Here is a 20,510-nt window from a genome sequence, read left to right as displayed (position 1 = left end):
AAAGTTGTAAGTAATGCATTGATAGAGATAAAGTTGTAATTAATACATTGATAAAGTTTATTATAAATCAATGTATTTGCAAAGTGTTTGAAAATTCTATATTTGTATGTAATGAAAAATAATTTTCCTCTTTACTATTTTACCTCTCAACCAATTGCACTAAAGATAATTAACTTTTTTCATATTTGAAAATCACAGATAAATGTATCAACATTATAAATATGCTTAAAAGCATAAAAATCTGTGCCTCCTATTGGTGGGATGAAAAAGTTATTTGCATCGCATCGATGCATAAGTATCCTGCCGTCGGCAGGAACTAATAAAGAGCAAAAGAAGAGCAAGCTTTAAAACAATTAAACAAACCACAAAAAATGCATAAGTGAAGATATTCTGCCGAATCTTGCTAATGTCAGGATGTGCATAGCGATTTACATCCATAAGCAGAAAAGCGCTTGAAGATGACCTGCATAGTTAGCTTCAATACAAATTTGCTGCTCCTCAACAAGCATTCTGTGAATTCCCTGGTACTCGACCCCCTGACCCGCCGCTGCGCAAAATCATCACATAAAAGCAATAAGTATTTCAATACAAAGAATGGTTGCCTGCGTCTGAGCAAGGATAGAAATTTAGGCCGTAAATTGCCTGTGGTAAAATCATTTTGGAATTGGTTTGAATCGACTGAAAATAAAAACGGGAAATATACTTACGTCGGAGAGATTCCAAAATTTGATTCTATAGCAAATTTTACAAGGCTTCGTAAAAATGAAATCGGTGGAGACGATTTGCAGACTGCCATTGTAAGCTACCGCAATAAATTTCCGTGGTCGATTCTGCAGCCCAGAGTCCAGGTCAAATAACCATCATTCTTGTGTAAATCAGTTAGATTACCATTTTTGAAAACGTAATTCACCTTTGGAGCTCATAGTGAAAATATAATATCGTTTTAATTATTGTATATTTGTAATTTTTATATCTAAAATTTGTTAGGAGCCCTAATTTGGTTTTCATTTCTTTGCAGGTTGACTTGGTAGCTGCTGTTCACTATGCTGATAAAGAGTAATTTTTTAGCTTGATTTTGTTTTTGGTGTTTTTTAATGCATCGTGATTGGCAATTATTTTATATTTGTGTTTATTCTTGATTTAATTTAATTGTTTGGGAGGCTTTCAAGTCCATATGGGGCAAACATGTAAGGAATTTTAATGAGACACAGCTTTTTAAGGGTTCAAAAGACACAAAGTCAATGCAAGAATGTACACACAATCCAGAAGCAACAATTAGACAATTCATGGATTGTGAAAATCTATTAGCGTTGACGCAAAGTCAGTTTGCTTTGGATGCCAGCTCTTTCCATTATGAATCTCATTGATTTGTGAAATATTGTCTCCTCAAATAGCTTTCAAATTGTCCATCTTCAAATTGTTTTCAAACTGATATCTTTATAAGCTGCAGAGTCATTGATGACGTGTCATTTGATTTCAACTATTCCTTTACTATAAAAGAAGAAAGGTCTTTTTATCACACTTCCTCGGGACTGTCCATCTAATTGTTTTGCATCTAAGATGATAACCTGGCCTTAAAGTGCAAGATTAAAAGTTTAATCTTTTCTCTTAAATTGCAGCTTTCAATTAGGATTTTTCCTCACGCTTCCATGTGGGGTTAATTGTTGACACTGTGTACTTTTTTTTGTCAAATCGGCATTGGCCACATGACAGTTCTGAACTTTTGTTATACCAACTTCTTTAACAAAGTGTACTTTTTTGTCCAATCTGTGTTGTCTACGTGACAATCCTAAGTTTTTGTAACAATTACTTTTTTTCTTCCTTATTACTTCATAACATTCTTGAAAATTAATGTTCTGCATGTCCATTTTTTGCTGTTTTGCTTCCTCCAAGTCTCCTATGCTTTAATTCCTCCTCCAAAACTATTTTGTGCTATCAATGCTTATACATGTTTTATACCTTTTTTAAGTAGCTTAACAAATAAATTATTGCGGATGCCACCATATGCTAAGTATCTCATAGGTGACCATTGATTTGACTTTGAGACTGATAGTGATTAGATGATTTTGTATTCTTTCTAATTGTCTCCACTTGTGGTCTGATGTGCTACTTCCTTGAACTTCACAACCATAGAGGACAACTGACATGGTCAATAAACCAAAAAGGATATTCTTGGTCTACTAGTCCCACAACTTTGCTTTCCTACACCCATGCCAAAGAATGTAAGAAGTTCTTTATCCTCCTCAAATCCTTTTGAACGACATTCTTTTCTGTTAACTTGGGTAAATTTTTAGATATCAAGCTTCCTTAAGTGCTGTGTGGGGGTAAGCATGGGTTGTGTGATGACCCTGCTGGCTCAGTCTCTAACCAGTCTAACATTTGAATAGATTTTTGAAGTTTTTGCACTGTTCTATATATTTTTTTGTGTTTTGAAGATTGATGCTTTTTATGAGTTTTTGAAAATCACTGGCAATGCATAGAACAAACTTCACATACTAACAATTGCAACAGAGATTTGTTATTTCATTGATAAATAACAATTGACATACAAATGCAGTTATTGATATTGAAATTGTACTTGCAGAATTTAAAGGAACCTGGCTACTAAATGCTACCAGTATGAGTTTTCTGGAATACTTCAAAATCACCATGCATTCATAATACTTTCCCAGTTGCCGAAATCAAGAGGTGAATTTAAATAAAAAATGCCAAGCGTTCAGATCAAGAGCCCTAATACCATGCCTAAAAGGCTCACGTGAGCTGTATAAATGAGTCGGCTGTTTCAAAAACTTCACAAATTATGTCTAAATGCTGTGATTCTTTATTGCTGGCCGCCATTAACAATTCTCTGCCATTATTCTTCAATCGGATTCAATAAACTCCCCGAACTATGGAATTGAAGCACAATTATAGCTCCTAGATGAGGTCATCACTGATATGGAAAATTCAATAGGCCTTTCACCATTTCAAATTGCTAAAAACATTGAAGAATTGTTGCCCTTCCAATGCAGATGAATTGCAAAAACCCTGGTCTCTTCACAGTTTCCCAAAAACAAACTCAAAACCAATTTAAAAGCAACCATCACTTAATGAAATTGATTTCCTTGAGGAGGCTTTTATATTATAATTCACTTGGCTCAATTTTTGGCATTTGCTTTTCACATTAAAAACATTTTCTTTTTAACAAATGGCATTAACCTTGGTTAATATCAGTAAATGGGTTCATTTTTGAATCAAGTCATTAAATGCCAGTAATTACATAAGTTGGCCCGTTCACTCTACTATTTTATAATTGACTTTATAACAATGAAACCTGGGGACTCCCTTTCCCCCCACAATAAATAATTATCTTGAAATACCTGTCACCGTACTGGTTATTTGGAGTTCCTGAGCACCCCCAACTCTGCCATTCTGCAGCCATGCCTCCACCAGGATGAGCACATGAATTTCTGTTTGGATTTTGCTTTTTGATGTTACTGTTGGGTATGTACTATGATACTAAGTTGAATGTTTAATGGTTTTGGTTCATGTTGCAATTATGTTCAAGTGTTTCAATTTGGTGTCTTATACTGAAACATTATTTCATAACTAACATTTCAAGTTCTGTATGTATAGTATACAATATCCCCTAGCATCATCCCCCCACTGTTCCCTGCCCTCTTGAAATTGAGGCCCTTTGTCGCCGCATCCCGAAAACTCATCGTGACATCCCGATGTACCCTTGTGCCATTGAATTTAAAACCACCAAGTCAACTGGAGGTCAGGAGGGCCAGTGCATATGCCATGATGAGGTGCCCCTGCCAAAAATAGTAACTGCATATATATGACTTCCTATAAATAGCAATTCTCGGAATAACTGCTCAAGACAAAAGTGTTCACGCTGCAATATAACCTATTCAGGATCCCTTCTATAAATAGAAACCCCGACTTCCCTAAAATAGACACTTACAATAAATAGTAGGTGTGTCAAAACCGAATCAAACAAAAAGCAATCTTGAACTCTCCTGTCCCCGGGGATGGGAATTGGCCTATGGTTCTGCCAACTGAGACCCTCTAAACATCTGACTTAGCCTACGAGGGCCAATGAGAGGCTAAACCAACACACAACCCATTTCCCTCTCCCTTGGTTTTTTGCATGGATCACATTCCTATTCTACAACCGTAACCACACAAACATGTTTTCTCTCTTCTCCTTTAAGATAGTATGATTCAATGGTGATGTTCTATTACTATATGCTTTATGGAAACTACACTTCTTATTTTTCTGTTGGATTTTATGGCAGCTTGTGGGTCTGATTTGGCTTTTGACTAATTCAGACCCACAGGGAAGGATGTTGTCACTAGGTTTGTTGGGTGGACTTTAGGGTAATAATAGTATGCATGATGCTCTATATGCTGTATGGAAACCTTGCTGCCCATTCCAGTTGTATTCTGGGATACACCCTGTTAGATTCTGTTAATGCCCCAATCCTTGAGGGTATGATTTGACTCTTGAATACTTTAAACCCACAAGTAGTGATGCTGCTGCTAAGTCTGATGGGGTGGATTCTAGGACAATAGTAATATCTGTGACTTGAATGCCATACAGTACAGGGGACATCATTGTCATGTTATAGTGATGTTATGGGCTGCCTTCATCAATGTGCATAGTTATTATTGATCACATTGTTACACCAGGACCATAACTGCACGATCTCATTTATGTTTTTTCATTATCACCTGCTTCACCTATTGTTATATATCACAACTAGAACCCCACAACCTCACATGTTGACTTCTTGGGGGTTATAAGCAACCATACTATAGTTAGGCTGGATATGAAACTGGATCACACTCTTGTAATTGCCACCATTATGTCAGAGACCTTTTGACATATGCAGAGATTTTTGTTATGTTTACTTTGTGGTTTATATTAAACTAGCACAAAAACTTAGCAAGGAATTGATAGAGAGAGAGAGAGAGAGAGCGAGAGAGAGAGAGAGAGAGAGAGAGAGAGAGAGAATTATTGCTGTCTAGAACTTTACAGACTAAATCACTGCCCAAAACTTTGTGATAGACTCAGTTGCTGCCCATAACTCAGCTACAGGCCTGGTATGGGCCTCAATCAACTTGTACGACACCCTTAATGGAGTATTTCAAACTTACATGGAACTGCTGTAGCAGTCCCTAACATAGACAGCTCCTCCTGTGGCAGTACGACCCTCTAGCAGGTATGAATATAGCGAGGAAGCCTTTGAATGTGTAAAGTCCTACTCCAACCTTGGATGGCTCTCACAAAACTCCCAACATTGCCCAGATTGGTATGGCCAGCTGATAAACAATTTGTAACAGCAGTTAGCACTCAATAAACTCTCAGCAGATAGACAATTATATATTGCCTTGTGAGAGCAATGTTGGGCATTTTGTGAGAGCTAGTCGATAGACAATTATATATATAATGTTTAGCAATTTTATTTATATATATATGTTTAGCAATATTATATATATATATATATATAGAGAGAGAGAGAGAGAGAGAGAGAGATCTGCATCCCTCCCAAAAAAAAATTCACACTTCCCGCATCCACTTCCTGAGTCCACATCCAAATTGGTAAACTTAGGCAAAAAGAAACCCAAATTGAAAGAAATTCCTGTCTTCTCTTTTTTCTTTTTAGAATTTCGGATGCATATGGGAAAACATTGTTCTTTTTGGAGTTATTGGTAATGCTAGCCCACTTTCTGTTTAAACTTCATAAGTATGATGGAAGTTTTTGTTCTTTGGATATTGCCTGAATAAAAGTCTAAGTAAGGTTTCCCTAAATATTTTACAAAGGTGTATTTTGCATTACCAAATATTCTGTTTCTGATTTCTGTTAATAATTTTGCCTTTACGCATTTCACAAGGAGTTTGTGTTGTGCACTAATTAATGAGCATTGCAATACATGAATAGCCACGGTAAGTTTACCCATAGACACAATAAGTGGATTCAACTTATGCAAAATTATACTTTTGCATTAAAACGTAGGAGTGGAAAATCAAACAAATTACCCCAATTTATTGATCAGGAGACAAACTTTGCTGATAGAAATGAGAATAGCAGTTGCTAGTTTCAAAGAGCTACAACATTTGGATGACCCTGATCCTAATTTTGTGAAGGCACGGAAGGCATGTAAGGAATCAATAATCATGAATAGAAGTAGTTAGGCTACTTGATTCAAATTGAGATGCTTAAAGAAAGTTAATCATGCATACAAGAAGTTTAATGAGAGAAAATCTAAGGATAAGCATAATGGCAGTTTAGCAAGGCATTGGAGTGGACAAGACAATTGTATTTGTGAGTACAATTGTTTTCTGCTGCCAATTTACAAGGATGCCAGGAAATTTTATCCAACTTGTTAGTTCGAAAAGGGAAGTATTTGAAATGTTGATTTGTATTAGCCATTACCAATATTGGAGAAACTTTTGGGAAAGCTAAATTTGGACTTTCTATTAGAACTATCAAGAACATAGTGAGAGTATGACTCAATAATTGTAGTTGCAGATAGCTTTTCTAAGATGGCACATTTCATTCAATGAAAGAAGAACAATGATGAAATACATATATTTGACTTGTTTTTGCAAAAAGTTGAGAGGTTGCATGGCTTGCCAAAGAATATTGTTTGAATATTCTTGTGAAGAAATCATGGAAGAAGATGTAGAAATTTGAAATAAAATCAGTGAATCACTTATAGATTGATGGACAAACAAATATTGTAAACAAGAAGTTAGGTAGTTCTCTAAGATGTCTGGTAGTAGAGATCATGAGGAATTGGGATACAGTTTTACCATTGGTAGAGCATGTGTACAATAATTCAGTAACTGAAGTATAGGGAAGAGACCATTTGAGATTGCATATGGCAAGATTATAAAGAATGTGTTTGTGATAAGAAAAAACAGTAATGAGGAGAAGTCTAGAAGTAGTAGAGTTTGTAGAACATATGGAAGAAATTCATGTAGAAAGTATAGAGTCGCTTGGAAAGATGAATGCTAGATATAAGGAAAAGGATGATTAGAAAAGGAAACACAAGAAGCTTATAATTGGAACAAAGTGATGGTATATTTGAGCAAGAAAAAATTTCCACATGAAACATAAAAAAGTTGAATATCAAGAAATTTAGTCTTTGTAGAAATCTTAAGAGATTTGATATAGAAAATATAAATTAAGTTGAATTACATAAATGATTGGACATATCTCTCATATTTTAAAGTTTGAAGTCTTAATATGTGATATCCTAGGCTCAATGTTGTTGTGTCATGATTTCAGCGGAGCATTTGCGCTAGGTTGGGACCCATCCACAATTAGCGTGTGTTCATGAGGGGGCTAGCTTGTGCGAGCACTCTGGTAGGACAACAAATCCACTCTTAATGCTAGTGGGTGCCATTTATAATCAACCCTAGATTTTGGTGTAGTGGTTGCTTTACTTGGTATTAGAGCTGAGGTGTCAAGGTCAAGCCCTACGGAGTGTGATAGACTTTGGTGTCCCAACCTAAATGCTATGATGGTGCTGATTCTAGTTGGGCATTTACCTAGGGCTGGAAGCCACCTACAATTGGGCAGTCGTGTGTACATGAGGTTTTGGCCTATGCTAGTGCTTTGGTGGGATGAGAACCCTCCTAGTGATTGTCTTGCTTGTTATCAAATCCCTTTGACTTGCCATCTTGTGGGTTGCTTATGAGTGACATGGAACAATGCTACCAATTGCTTGAGAAGAGGAAGGGAGCCTCCATGGGAGATAATAAAGATCATCCTGTGGAATTCATGAAAGAATCTAGAGAAGTGATGTCTAGCATAAGGGATATCATAAGAGAAATGGTCTAACGTTTGAAAGGTTTAGGCCAGCAGCTGAGCAACAATAGGCCTATACATAAAAAAGATGGGAGCAGACCAAGTACTGAGAAAGTTTTAGGAAGGGAGAAAGCCTCAGCCTCAATAAACACAAGGACCTTTAGAGCTAAATTTCTTGATAAGGATGAATCAATCAATATAAAGAAGAACATGATTCAGTGGAGGATTGATTCATACTATGCCTTAAGCCTTTTCATACATGCAGATTACTTTGAAGGACTACTATGAAATGAAGAAAGTGACATGGCATGGAGAAAATGGATATAAAGGAAGGAAGGACATTCAACACCTATTGGCAAAGGTCACCATCCCAACCTTAAATGGATTTGAAAACTCATCAGCAAGGGCCTAGTTGCAGAAATTAGACACCTTTCTCATTAAATCTAATGTTTGATGAAGAGGAAATCAAATTTGCCACTTTGCACCTTGAAGGGATAGCTCATGAATGGTGGTATCATGGCATGATAAGTCAAGGGCACAATTTAATAATATCATCGGAAGATTTCCACCAAAATTTGACTAAAAGATTTGATAGAATGGATCCCAAAATTTACTTCAGGGAACTAGCTTAGTTGAAGCAAGATTGTAAAGTGGAGGACTTTATAGCATAATTACAAATATTTGTAGCAATGGTTCTTGATGTAACTAGAAAAAGCTTAGTTATTGGATTTGTGCATCCGAGGCCTAAATAGATCCGGGTTCGTACCCAGACCAGATTTGTGGAACGGTCCGGGTAGGGTCCGTGTTTGACGTTGTGGGTCTACTAGATTCATAGATCTACAAAACCGTGCAAACTTGCAACGTCAAACGCAGACCTCAGGTGAATCCGCATGGACCCCGCTTGGAACCATGCGAATTTGTGGGCCAAAAAACAATGATGCCCAAAAAAACTATAGAAAAAGTATATATATATATATATATTTTCCACCTAGCCCTAAAACAACCCTTTTTACTTGTTAGTCTTACTCATTTTAGGCTCATTTACTCTCTCATTCTTGCAAGTGTAAAGTGAATTGATTGAATATTAAGGAGATTGATTGGGGAGTGATAAGTTCTTTCCCAAAGGTAGATTTGACTGTTGAAGGTATGCATTTGAGCCATGGTTGAAAATTTGTGCGATATATTGCTAGCAAAAAGTCAAATGATTTTACTGTCATTTAACTTGTCATTGCTATTTTAAAAAATGCTTGCCATTTTTTCCCTAGAAAACTCACCAAAACGCACAATATCTTCAACGAAAAATCATTTTTTAGAGTGAAAATTTTCAAGTTAAAATACATAGGAAAGATTAGGGTTGTCATTTAATTTGGCTTGACCATTACTCTAAAATGTCACTGCTCGCCTGCGTTGTGTGAGAGAAAAAGAAAACATCATGTTTGTTGTTAAGGAAAATGCAAGCATGGAAGCAAATACAATTTTTTTCTAGAACATTATAATTATTTATGTAAAATTTAAAAGACATTGTATGTATGTCTATATCTATATAAACTTAAAATATATTGTATAAGACCATAGTTTATTTAAACATATAATATAAATATTATATTCATAGTTATATTTGTATGTAAATATAAATAATTAAAACATGTAATGTATTTTTAATTATATACATTTACAAATTTATATATGTAAAAATTAAAATATAATAATGAATTTAAGAATATATATATATATATATATATATATATATATATATATATATATATTTCATTTAGATCTATATAGATATAAAAAACTAAAATATAAAATTTCAAATACATTGAATGGGACCATAGGTAATTAAAATATATAATGTAAATTTAAGGTTTATATTTATATTTGTATGTAAATAAAAATTATTGATATACATATAATGTTTTTTTTTGATAGGTAATGGGCCAAATCTTAGATTAATTTCTATTATGTGTTAATTCGAGTGGATTCAAACCCAAGACCTCTCCGATGAGAGGCTCACAATTTACTGTTGTGTTATGGGCTCTTGCCCACATATAATGTATTTTTTATTTTATATTGATATTTACAATTTTTTCTCTTGATGGATAAGAGGCTGAAGCCAAGATTAATTATTATTATTATTTGTTGTGATTAATTATTATTATTATTTGTTAAGCTTAAGTAGACTTGAACCCAAGACCTTCCAGATAAGAGGCTCACAATTTACCATTGTGTTGTAGGTTCTTGCTTTGATATTCACAATTTTATATATGTAAGAAATAAAATATTTAATAGAGTAACGTATATATATTTATATTTATTATTTAGATATATGTATATATTAAAAACTATATTTTTTATAACTTGTATGTAATTTATAATATATATTTCTTAAAATTAAATCAGTATATGTTTCATATATTTTCAAATGTTTGATAAAAGTGTCGATTTATTGTTGATTGTTTGGTGATTTTGAGTTTTCCAAAAAAATTGGGTTGACTGAGTTATTGCCAAGTCCGAGCTTTTCAACTATTTTTTGTTATAGATTGCAAGTGCCACAATGAGTATTCAAAGCTCAATGGTGGGGAGGCATCCCAACTATTAAAAATTGATAAAGGGTCTCCTTTACGGAGACACACTACAAGAACTACACATTGTAGTGGAGGAGGGTTAATTTGGAAATCTATTTTTTGCCAAGCACAATATAGAAGCTCCTACTCTAGAATCAAACTTCATTTCTTTAGAACTAGGGATAGAGGTATTAATAAGTGTGAGGGGCTTGATAAGACAGGGTTGTCAGCTAGACAAATAGCAACATAATTAAAAGAACAAGAAAATGCTGATAAAATAGTTTCCAAAGGGAAACAAAGTTCTTCTAGTGGGAAAAAATCAATAACACCACCCACTTAGCAAGCCTCCAAACATCCTTTCTTGCCAATGCCTTCTAGGGAGGATGATGATGATGTACAAAAACCACAACACAACACCCGTAAGAGAGCCTCATTAGATAAGGCTTTTCAAAATGAGTCGAGAGATATAGCAGATGAAAATGTTGGACTTTGCCTTTTTGCAAATGGTGTTCCATTCAACTTAGTTAGATCATCATATTGGGGGGAGATGATGCTAGCAATAAATCAGGTCCTTGGATATGAAAAGTTGCGCACCACCTTATTGCACAATGAGAGAAAAAATTTAGAGACCCAACTCAAACCCATAAGAGATTCTTGGGTTCAAATAGGTGTGTCTATTGTCTCAGATGGATGGAAAGATTGCAAAAACCGTCATTTGATAAATGTTAGTGCTATGTCCCCGAAAGGGGAAATGCTTTTGAAGACGGCTAACAGTGGATTTAGGTGAAATATGTATTAGAATTCATAGATCCTATCGTGTCTATGCTTATGTTTTCCGATAAGGATCAACCATGCTTGGGGGACATCTATGATGCCATGGACAACATGTTGGAGAAAGTCAAAGTGGTAAGCTTTAATACAATACTTTATCCAAGTTTATTATTATTAAGATACAACCAAATTTAAAAAGTTTTCATATACATAACTTATATCAAGATAACTTACATGAACATCATTTGCTATTCATATTGTAGGTCATTCAAAGGAGAGAGAGAATGACCCTACAAACACTTTATGCAAAAAGTTGGAAGCATTTGTTCTTCACCGTTGAAATAAGATGACTACTCCTTGCATCTCATAGCTTATGGTCTCTCCCCCAAGTATTATAGCCTAGAGGTACTTACTAGTGTTGCTACACTGGGTAGAGTGACACCTTATAGAGATGCTGAGATTGCTAGTAGATATAAGAGGGCATTCAATAGGATCTTTAGTGATCCAGCAATGGGGCAAATGTTAGGAGAGAGTTTGGGTTATTCATCTCAGGAAAAGATGTAGATCCTATTGTTGTAAATGATCAAAGCAGAATGAATTGTATTACATGGTGGTACCTCCATGGGCCAGGTTATTTGTACCTCTAGCCGCTTGCAATAAAGATCCTATTTCAAATAAGTTTTTTGATTTAAAATTAATATTTTTTATTTGTTTTCGCCACTTGCAATGTATATCTTAACACTTAGTTTTGTTTGTTTATCTCTAGGTTGTTAGAAATCTTTTGTCGCTGAGCATAATTGGAGTACATACTCCTTTAACACTTAATTTTGTCTATTTTATCTCTAGGTTGTTAGATCTTTTGTCATTGAGTAGAATTGGAGTACATACTCCTTTATCCACTCAGTGAAGCATAACCGATTGGGCTCCAAAAAAGCAGAAGACTCAGTGTTTGTGCACAACAATTTGCTCCTTCTATTACGTAAGGACCCAAAATACATGAAGGGGGCAGAGAATCTTTGGGATGCGGCACCCAAGTCAATTGACTAGGATATGACAATTGAGGGTCTTGCGAGAGCCACATTGCTTGATATAGATAATGAGGAACATGATGCAACACCATCTTCTGCTAGTGGAACTGATTATGGCTCCAATAATGAGGAGGATGAATTACTTGCAGTCAGCAAATGCTCCAATGATCCATATTATTTAGATAATCCATTTGATGGTTGAGAACACTTCCATGATTATTGAATCATGTTTCAATTATTACTGAACTGTAGCTGTAAGTCTAAGTTTTGTGAATTCGATATGATGATTTTGTTTTGAATGATGAATCACAATGTTTATCTTTGACATTTGGCATTGATGCACAATCAAGCATCATAGAGTCATTGTATGAAATGATTTAGTTTTAGAATTATGTATATTTCTCTTATACACACACACACACACACACACACTTACGAATCCTTACAAATCATAATGGGATTTGTTTTCACAAATTCAAGAATCAGATTTGCAAACCCGAATTGGCAACAAAGGGAGAAAGAGACAATTTAATTTATAGATGGATTGCTAGAACCTCTCAAAGGTTTAGTGAGGGGATTTGGCCCACATACATTGCAAGAAGCATCCAAAAGCCCGTAGTCTTGAGGATTTAGCGATTAAGAACAAGATTTATTCCAAGAAAACAACACCTCCTCTATTGTAGATACCTTTTCAGAAGAGTGTACCACCTCCGAAGACTTTACCCTCTAAGACAAACCAAACAAAGGTGTCTAAGAATGAGCTATGAAGGTGGAAGTTGTGTTTTACATGTTGAGAACCTTGGCAGCCATGGCATAGGTGTTTGGATAAAGGATGGATACATTACATAGAGTCTTTGATGAAGAAGCAGAAAGTGATGAGGTGTAGACTGAAAAAGAGGTATAATAGGAATAGCATGTACACCAAGGAGTAGGGCATTCAAAATGTAGAATTGTAGCACTTTAGGAGAACAATGATATAATGCTTTTCATCTTAGAGGGGTTGTGAAGGGAAAAAGGTTTAACAATCTTTATTAATAGTGGGGCTGCTTATAATTACATTGATGAAGCAGTGAGTAGACTATGATTGAAGACTAAAGAGATTGAGGGGTTTGATGTAAAAATTACTAGAGGAACATTTCTTCTTTGTACTAAGAAAGTTCTCCAAATGGAATTGACGATGGGAGAGTATAAAATGAAGGATGATTTCTAGGATAACAATAGTTGCGCTTGATAAATATGATTTGAATTATTTAACCATAGAGGTCTCATCCCAACATGGTGGAAAGAAGATAGTTCTTCGAGGCTAATCTAATAAGTGATCTATGTAGTTTCAGCTAAGAGAATGGGTCAAGTTTTTCTCTAACGAAACAAGTAGCATGGGATACAAATTTTTTTTTTATTACTAACACCAATTTGACAAAGGATTGGGGATCTCACAATATGGAAATTCAATCTTTTTGGGACAAGCATAGTGAGGTATTCAATAACTTCCCCCTGGACAACCTCCAGGTAGGGGTCTCTAGCATATAATTGAGCTTGGGGAAGGAGCAAAACCAGTCATGATCACTTCATATCGTCATCCAAAGGTGTATGAGGAGGAGATTGAAAAGGAAATTGAGGATCTCTTTGATATGGGGCATATAAGACCTAGCTCCAGCTCTTTTGCATTATCTAGTGCTGGCCAAGAAGAAAGATGGGACCATGAGGATGTGTATCAACTATTGAGCATGACATAAAAGGAAAGTAAATAATCACTACCCCATACTGAGGCTGATGAGTTAATTAATGAAGTTTATGGAGTAAAGTACTTCTCCAGATTGGTGGGTTTAGGTTCTCATCAAATTAAAGCAAGAGAGAAGATGTGCATTAAACACAATTTAAGTGTCATTATGGGCATTGGAAGTTCTTGGTTATGCCATTTAGCATAACCAATGCACTAGTAACCTTCCAATTATGCATGAACCAGGTATTCATTTTGTAATTAAGGAAAATTGTTTTGGTCTTATTTGATGACATTCTAATTTATGGTTAGACATGGGAGGATCATTTGAAACATGTAGATAAGGCTTTGGTATACTTCAACAACATTTTTTTTATGCCAAAATTTCGAAAGGCGAGTTTGGGTTGACTGAATTTTTGTACTTGGGATCCAAAATTAGTGCGTTAGGGGTTAGCGTCAATGAGGAAAAGACTACAGCAATCCAAGATTGACCTACGCTAAGGAATCAAACACAAACAAGAGGATTTTTAGGTTTATGCAGCTTGTATTGAAAGTTTTTCAAGGGATTCTCACATCTTGCGACCCTTTTAACTAGTTTAATGAAAAAGGGAGCATTCTCATGGAGTCCAACAGTCTAGCAAGCTTTTGACAAATTTAAGGAGGTGATGGCTCATGCCCAGTTTGGCAATCCCAATTTTTTCACTTTCTTTCTCTTGACTGTGATGCTTCAAGAAAAGGCTAGGGGTTGTCTTGATGCAAAATAAACATCCTCTAGCATAAGAGAGCAAAAATCACAGAGGTGGAACAAAATTTCTCAATTTATGACAAAGGAATGCTGGTGTTCTTAAGGCTGCATCCCTATAGAAAATCTTGTACCAAAGGGAGTGGAGCTGAGAAGCTGAAACCACTTTTTTATGGGCCTTACAAGGAGGTAAGGAAGGTTGGTGCTGTAGCTTTGAACTGGAACTTCCAGATGATAGAAGAAGTCATATTACGTTCATGTTTCATGCCTCAACACAACTCTTGGACAAATGGATCTTACCCTCACAAAAGCTTCCTATGAAGAAAAAATTGACCTCCGACCAGAAACAATGATGGATGTTAGGGAGAGGAGGTTAAAGAGTAAGATCATTGCTCAATATTTGGTGAAATGTTAATGACTTCCCTTGTAAGATGAAATACAGGAGGGGGTTGATATTTTTGAACATCCCATCTTGACATTGCTAAGGGTCGAGAGGTTTGTGATGACCTTGAAAACTAATTTACTAGTAGGCCCAGGTATTTAATAATTTTATTTATATTTTTAGTAAGTCATTTAGTAGATTTGAGAGAAGTTTGGATGGTTGTTAAATAAATAAATAAATAGAGAAATTTTTGTAAGTAATTGGCCCTAAGGAAACCTATGGTAGTCATCCCTTTACAAACCCATTGCTTTATATATATTGTCTGTTGCAGCTGTTCAAGGCATTTAAGATCTTAGACTACTTAGCATTAAACAATGCAATTGAGCTCTAACCAAAAACTTGAGCCTCTTACTTGGTACGAAAAATATCTTTACTATCTACATTGTTATTTGCTAGGTTTAGTGATTCTTCTTTTTCTAGCCATTGGTATGATCTGATTCATGAATTCCTGTGCTAATTCATTGCAGTAGTTATTGGAAATGGTAGTGCACTCAAAGCTCAATGATCATCATAGACTTGTTGCATGTTGCTAGATGGTAGCAAGCTCATCGATTGTGAGATTCTAATGAACACAAAGTGGAAGTTCCTTCATTGTGGCGAGAGAAGTAATAGGACACCAAACTAACTGATATGCTGGGAGCAAAGACAAGCTAAGGGTGCCTATTGTTTGTACTAAACACAGGTTTGATGCAAATTGGGTTTTGCTAATCGTTGACACTTATGCAACACTTCATCTTAACTGATTAAAGGCAGCGAGGGCACAATATAAAAGAGATGCAAGTATGAGGTTTCTTCCATATTCATTTCATGAGAGCTCATCTTTTGAGTGATTTGTCGATTAAAATGTATGATTAATATTGGAAGGCAATAAGTCTATACATGGGACAATTTTGCTAATCTATAAACTGTGATTGAATTTGTGTCATATTTGAAAAACCTAGATACCTATTTTTGTATTATAATAACTAGGCCTTAGAGCACTATCTATATCATAAATTTTACTATGCCAACATATTGGATAATTTTTGGACCATTGTTTAATTACAAGTCATTTTGTAGTCTGTTGGTTATTTGTCCAAGTTTATATTGTCTGAAATTAGGAAGTTTATTTCAGTGGTACCAAGTAAGGCAATCGCTATGCCAAAACCTTAGACTGATGGGGAATGGTGCCTAATAGCATTAAGAGTGGGGTTTTTGTCCCACCAAATTTCTAGCATAGGCCAACCCCCTCATGGACACATGGTTGTCTACTCATGGCCATGGGTACACGTCCAATTAAAAGACGGACTGCCACAACATTTAGGTTGGGACATCACAAATCATCACGCTCTACAAGGCTCAACCTTGAGACTTAACTTTAATACCAAGCAAGGCAACCAGTCCACCAAAACTTTGGATTGATGAGGAATGACACCCACTAGCATTAACATGGATTTATTGTTCCAGCAGAGTACTAGTACATGCCAACTCCCTCACGGACATGTGTTTGACCAATTGTGGGTGGTTCCCAACCTTAGGTACATGCCTAGTTGGAACCTCCACCATTGTAGCATTTACGTTGGGACATCATAGCCCATTAGAGTCTATAGGCTTGAAATTGAGATCTCAACTCTAATTCTAAGCAAGACAACCACTATAATAAAAGTTTGGATTGATGGTGAACATTGTCCACTAGATTGCCAACACAAGCCGGCCCCTTCTTGGACACACAGTCTACCCAATCGTGGGTGGGTCTCAACCCTGGGTATACATCCAACTAGAACTTACGCACCTGTAGCATAGGCTAGGATATCATAGCCCATCATGCTTTACAGGGCTCAACCTCAGGCCTTGACTCTGATACCAAGCAAGGCATCCAATACACCAAAAGTTTTGACTGACGATGGACAAAATCCACTAGTGTGGGGTTCTTGTCCCATCAAACTACCAACACAAGTCAATCCCCTCGTGGACACGTGGCTGACTGATTGTGGGTGGGTCCTAGTGCGGGCTAGACGCAAACCAGAATCAAGACTACCACAACATTTAGGGTGGCACATCACATAGTCAATATCAATAAAGGGAGTCAAAATAGGACATTGAGGAGATTCTGGATGGTAGGGTTGGAAGTACTAAGAACAGGTTGCAGGAGGAGTATATGGTAAAGTTGAAAGATAGGCCAAAAAAGATTCAAGCCGAATTTTTAGGGTTGAGATTGACCATCTTGGATTCCCTCTAGCCACTGAAAAGTGAGGGAATCACTTTTCAACAACCATCAATGTTTGAAACAACAACATCCTAGGGTGTAAGAGTGAACTTGCATCAACCAAAACTATTATACTTTCAGCTTATTTGCTTGCAGGTTTCTAGTCATCATGTAGTGCAAACAGATCCTACTGCATTCAACTGTAGTATATCACCTCATGGTTTGCAATAAATGTTCTGCAGTGGTTCTATCATTACACAAATTTGCACCCTTGCTGAGTAGAATTCGGTGAAACATGGAATGATCTCTGAGTGTGGGATCTGTTAGGTAGAGATGACCTCCAGTTATAAAGCTGATTCTCTATTTGTAGCTTTGAAGAGCTGAAAATAATCTATTTCCTACTCTATATTCAGCAGGGAAAGGGAATAGAATGCTAACCAAAACTAAAATTATGGTGATGCACCAAACTAACACTTAGGATCATACTACTGCTTCTTGCAAACAAATGATCCAATACTCAGCTGTTTCTGCACATAACTCAACTATCTTGCATATTTTCTAATCAATCTTGCATAAGGAGGCTTAAGTTTTCAAAGTTTGGAGGAGACATAAATTTTCACAACATTGGACCATTTATGCTCATTGCACATCTTACAACCTACAAAATATGTGTTTTCTGTTTAAGTGGCTGGGATGAGACCAAAAAACTTTAAGACTTATGAGAATCATTAGAGGTGGTCATCTATAATCATGTTACACAGAAAAAACAGAGAGATGAGAAGCCAAAATCACTGAATTTGTAACGTTCTCATTCAAAGTGACTTAAGAATACAGGATAATTAATATGAATTCTATATTCTATATATGACTAAGAATTAAACTTAAGATAATTTATTATTTTGATTTATTGTCTACTATTATAGTTTAACGATTTCCCTCTCCTTTTATGCACGTTTGTCCCCCACCAAAATATATCAGATGATGTTTGTAGATATCAGTGCTTGACTGCGTCCACCTGTGTTATACTCCAAAATACTTTAAAACTTATCTCTGAATAATAAAGAAAATGTTTTATGCCTAAACTGAACATTTCGGATCCATATATATACCCTGGCCCAATCAAATGATTTATTTTAAGGGGCATGACTTATTTGAAATCCACTATTAGCAAATCATATGTGTTGTATCATTAATATTAGTTGTCACTTTAATAGCCTACATCTTGAGTATATTGGATATCATCCTTGATAAACATAAATATTATTTATTATATTTAACAAATTCTTCCTTGGCTTCATCAATATTAATTGGATTACAATGGAAAAGACCTAGTTAATCACGATCCACAATATTTGTTTCTTACTATATTAAATACACCGTTGTCATTGTATTAGCATGTTTCCTTTAACACAAGGGTTCTCTTTTCATTACATGGCTTTAACACTTTTCCTATGCGGTACTTATTTGCTTACCAAGAAATAGAAGCTCCCATTTAGTTGATTTTAAATTTATAAATGATTGGTGATAGTCTTATTCAGTTAGTAAGTCCCATTCCTTAGTTGACATCTTAATCCAACTGCCTTACATAGAAATTATATTAAGATATTATTTTATTATTAATTCATACATTTATATTTATTATTTATTAATTACATTATGACAGTATTTATTGCTTACTATTTATAATTCATATGATATATTGTGATTATGTCACTGATATAATATATTATCATATTTATATAGCTATAAAATATTATAATATTACAGTATATTATGTTGTTTATTATTATTCTTTATTCTATTCTTTAATTATTATTAGTATTAAGTCTTGTCTCAAAATGGGGACATTACAATCCTCCCAAAATTTGCTTGTCCTCAAGCATTGTTAACCTTCAGTATAAATCCAATAATCAATCCAACATTCCTAAAATGAGAATTTCAATTTAAGGTTAGAAATGCAAAATGCTTTCTACTATACGTATAAGCTTATCAAATCAAAAGATCCTAATATTCAAATTGAAATACTCTGAATAATTCAAAATTTGTACTTATCTTGATGCACCATAGCACTTATGTTCTCCTCCGCTAAGTACTGCTTTGCTCCAAGAGTGCCATAATCAAGTTTGACACTCACCAAGAATTCCTCTTGATCAAGCTTTGATGCTCACCAAGAACGCCTAAACCATGTTTTGACATTCACCAAGAATGTCCCATCAAGCCTTGACGCTGATCAAGAATGTCTAAACCATGCTTTGACACTTACCCAAGAATGTCTTCTAATCAAGATCTAACACTCTCCAAGAATGTCTTTGACCAATTCTTGAAGCTCACCAAGAACATCTAAACCATGTTTGGACACTCACCATGAATGCCCCTTGCTCAAGCTCGAACACTCATCAAGAATGTCCTCGATCAAACCTTGACGCTCACCAAGAACACTTGAACCATGTTTTCACACTCACCAAGAATGTCCCCGATCAAGCTCTGACACTCACTAAGAATGTCATTGATCAAGCCTTGATGCTCACCAAGAACATCGAAACCATGCTTGAGCACTCACTAAGAATATCCTTCAAGAATGTATTATATTTTGTCAATTGGTTCTCTCTGTTTTATAACATAATTTATTGATACTCATCCTTTGATGAATAGTTATTATCCATAATAATTTCTCACCACTATTTTATTACTTCACCGAATAAAATAATGTATATTCTTTTATATTTCTTTTTTTCCCTCTTATAATTTTAATATATACCTCTCATATATAGCTTGTGGTGTATTTGATTTGATTTTCTTCTCATTCTCTTTACACACCATCCCTCCTCAACCTTATTTCAAATCTCTATGCATATCTTCAACATACTCTTTCACAAGAGGTAGGGTCTCTTACCATAGATTCATCTTTGTTGAAATAAATAAATAAAATTTTATTTAATATATGTTCTTACTCCTTTACAGCTCATAACCTTGCACTTTTTAAAATTATACATACATCCTTTTATAATCTACATATGCCTTTCTTTTTCCATGATTGTCTCTTACATTATTTCCTCAAATCAAAATGATTAAATCTGCTTGAACATCGTAACCGCCAATTATATATTGGATAACGAATTGTGATGGCGCTTATGTCACCAATCTTATATTCATATGAGAGTGTGACGATAATCCTATTTAACTATGGACTCGTATATTCATACTAGCATGGGCCCTACTATTTCTAAGTAACATTCTCTACTTCAAACTTTTC

General features: G+C 35.2%; 1 protein-coding gene across 1 annotated transcript in view; it reads left to right on the top strand.

Moving 5' to 3' along the window:
• Positions 1–323: 323 nt before the first annotated feature.
• LOC149551351 (uncharacterized) overlaps positions 324–20,510 on the top strand; it is a 42,098-nt gene continuing 21,911 nt past the window's right edge. Inside the window, exons 1-2 of the mRNA XM_089786887.1 lie at positions 324–848; positions 1,019–1,056. Coding sequence (XP_089643013.1) covers positions 459–848; positions 1,019–1,056 — 428 coding nt within the window. The 5' untranslated portion in view covers positions 324–458. The remainder of the gene's footprint in view (positions 849–1,018; positions 1,057–20,510) is intronic.

Source organism: Cupressus sempervirens, chromosome 6 (genome assembly GCF_028749045.1).
Source record: "Cupressus sempervirens isolate cs-2001-9-10 chromosome 6, ASM2874904v1, whole genome shotgun sequence".
Lineage (NCBI taxonomy): Eukaryota > Viridiplantae > Streptophyta > Pinopsida > Cupressales > Cupressaceae > Cupressus > Cupressus sempervirens.
This window is presented reverse-complemented; position numbering and strand designations above follow the sequence as displayed.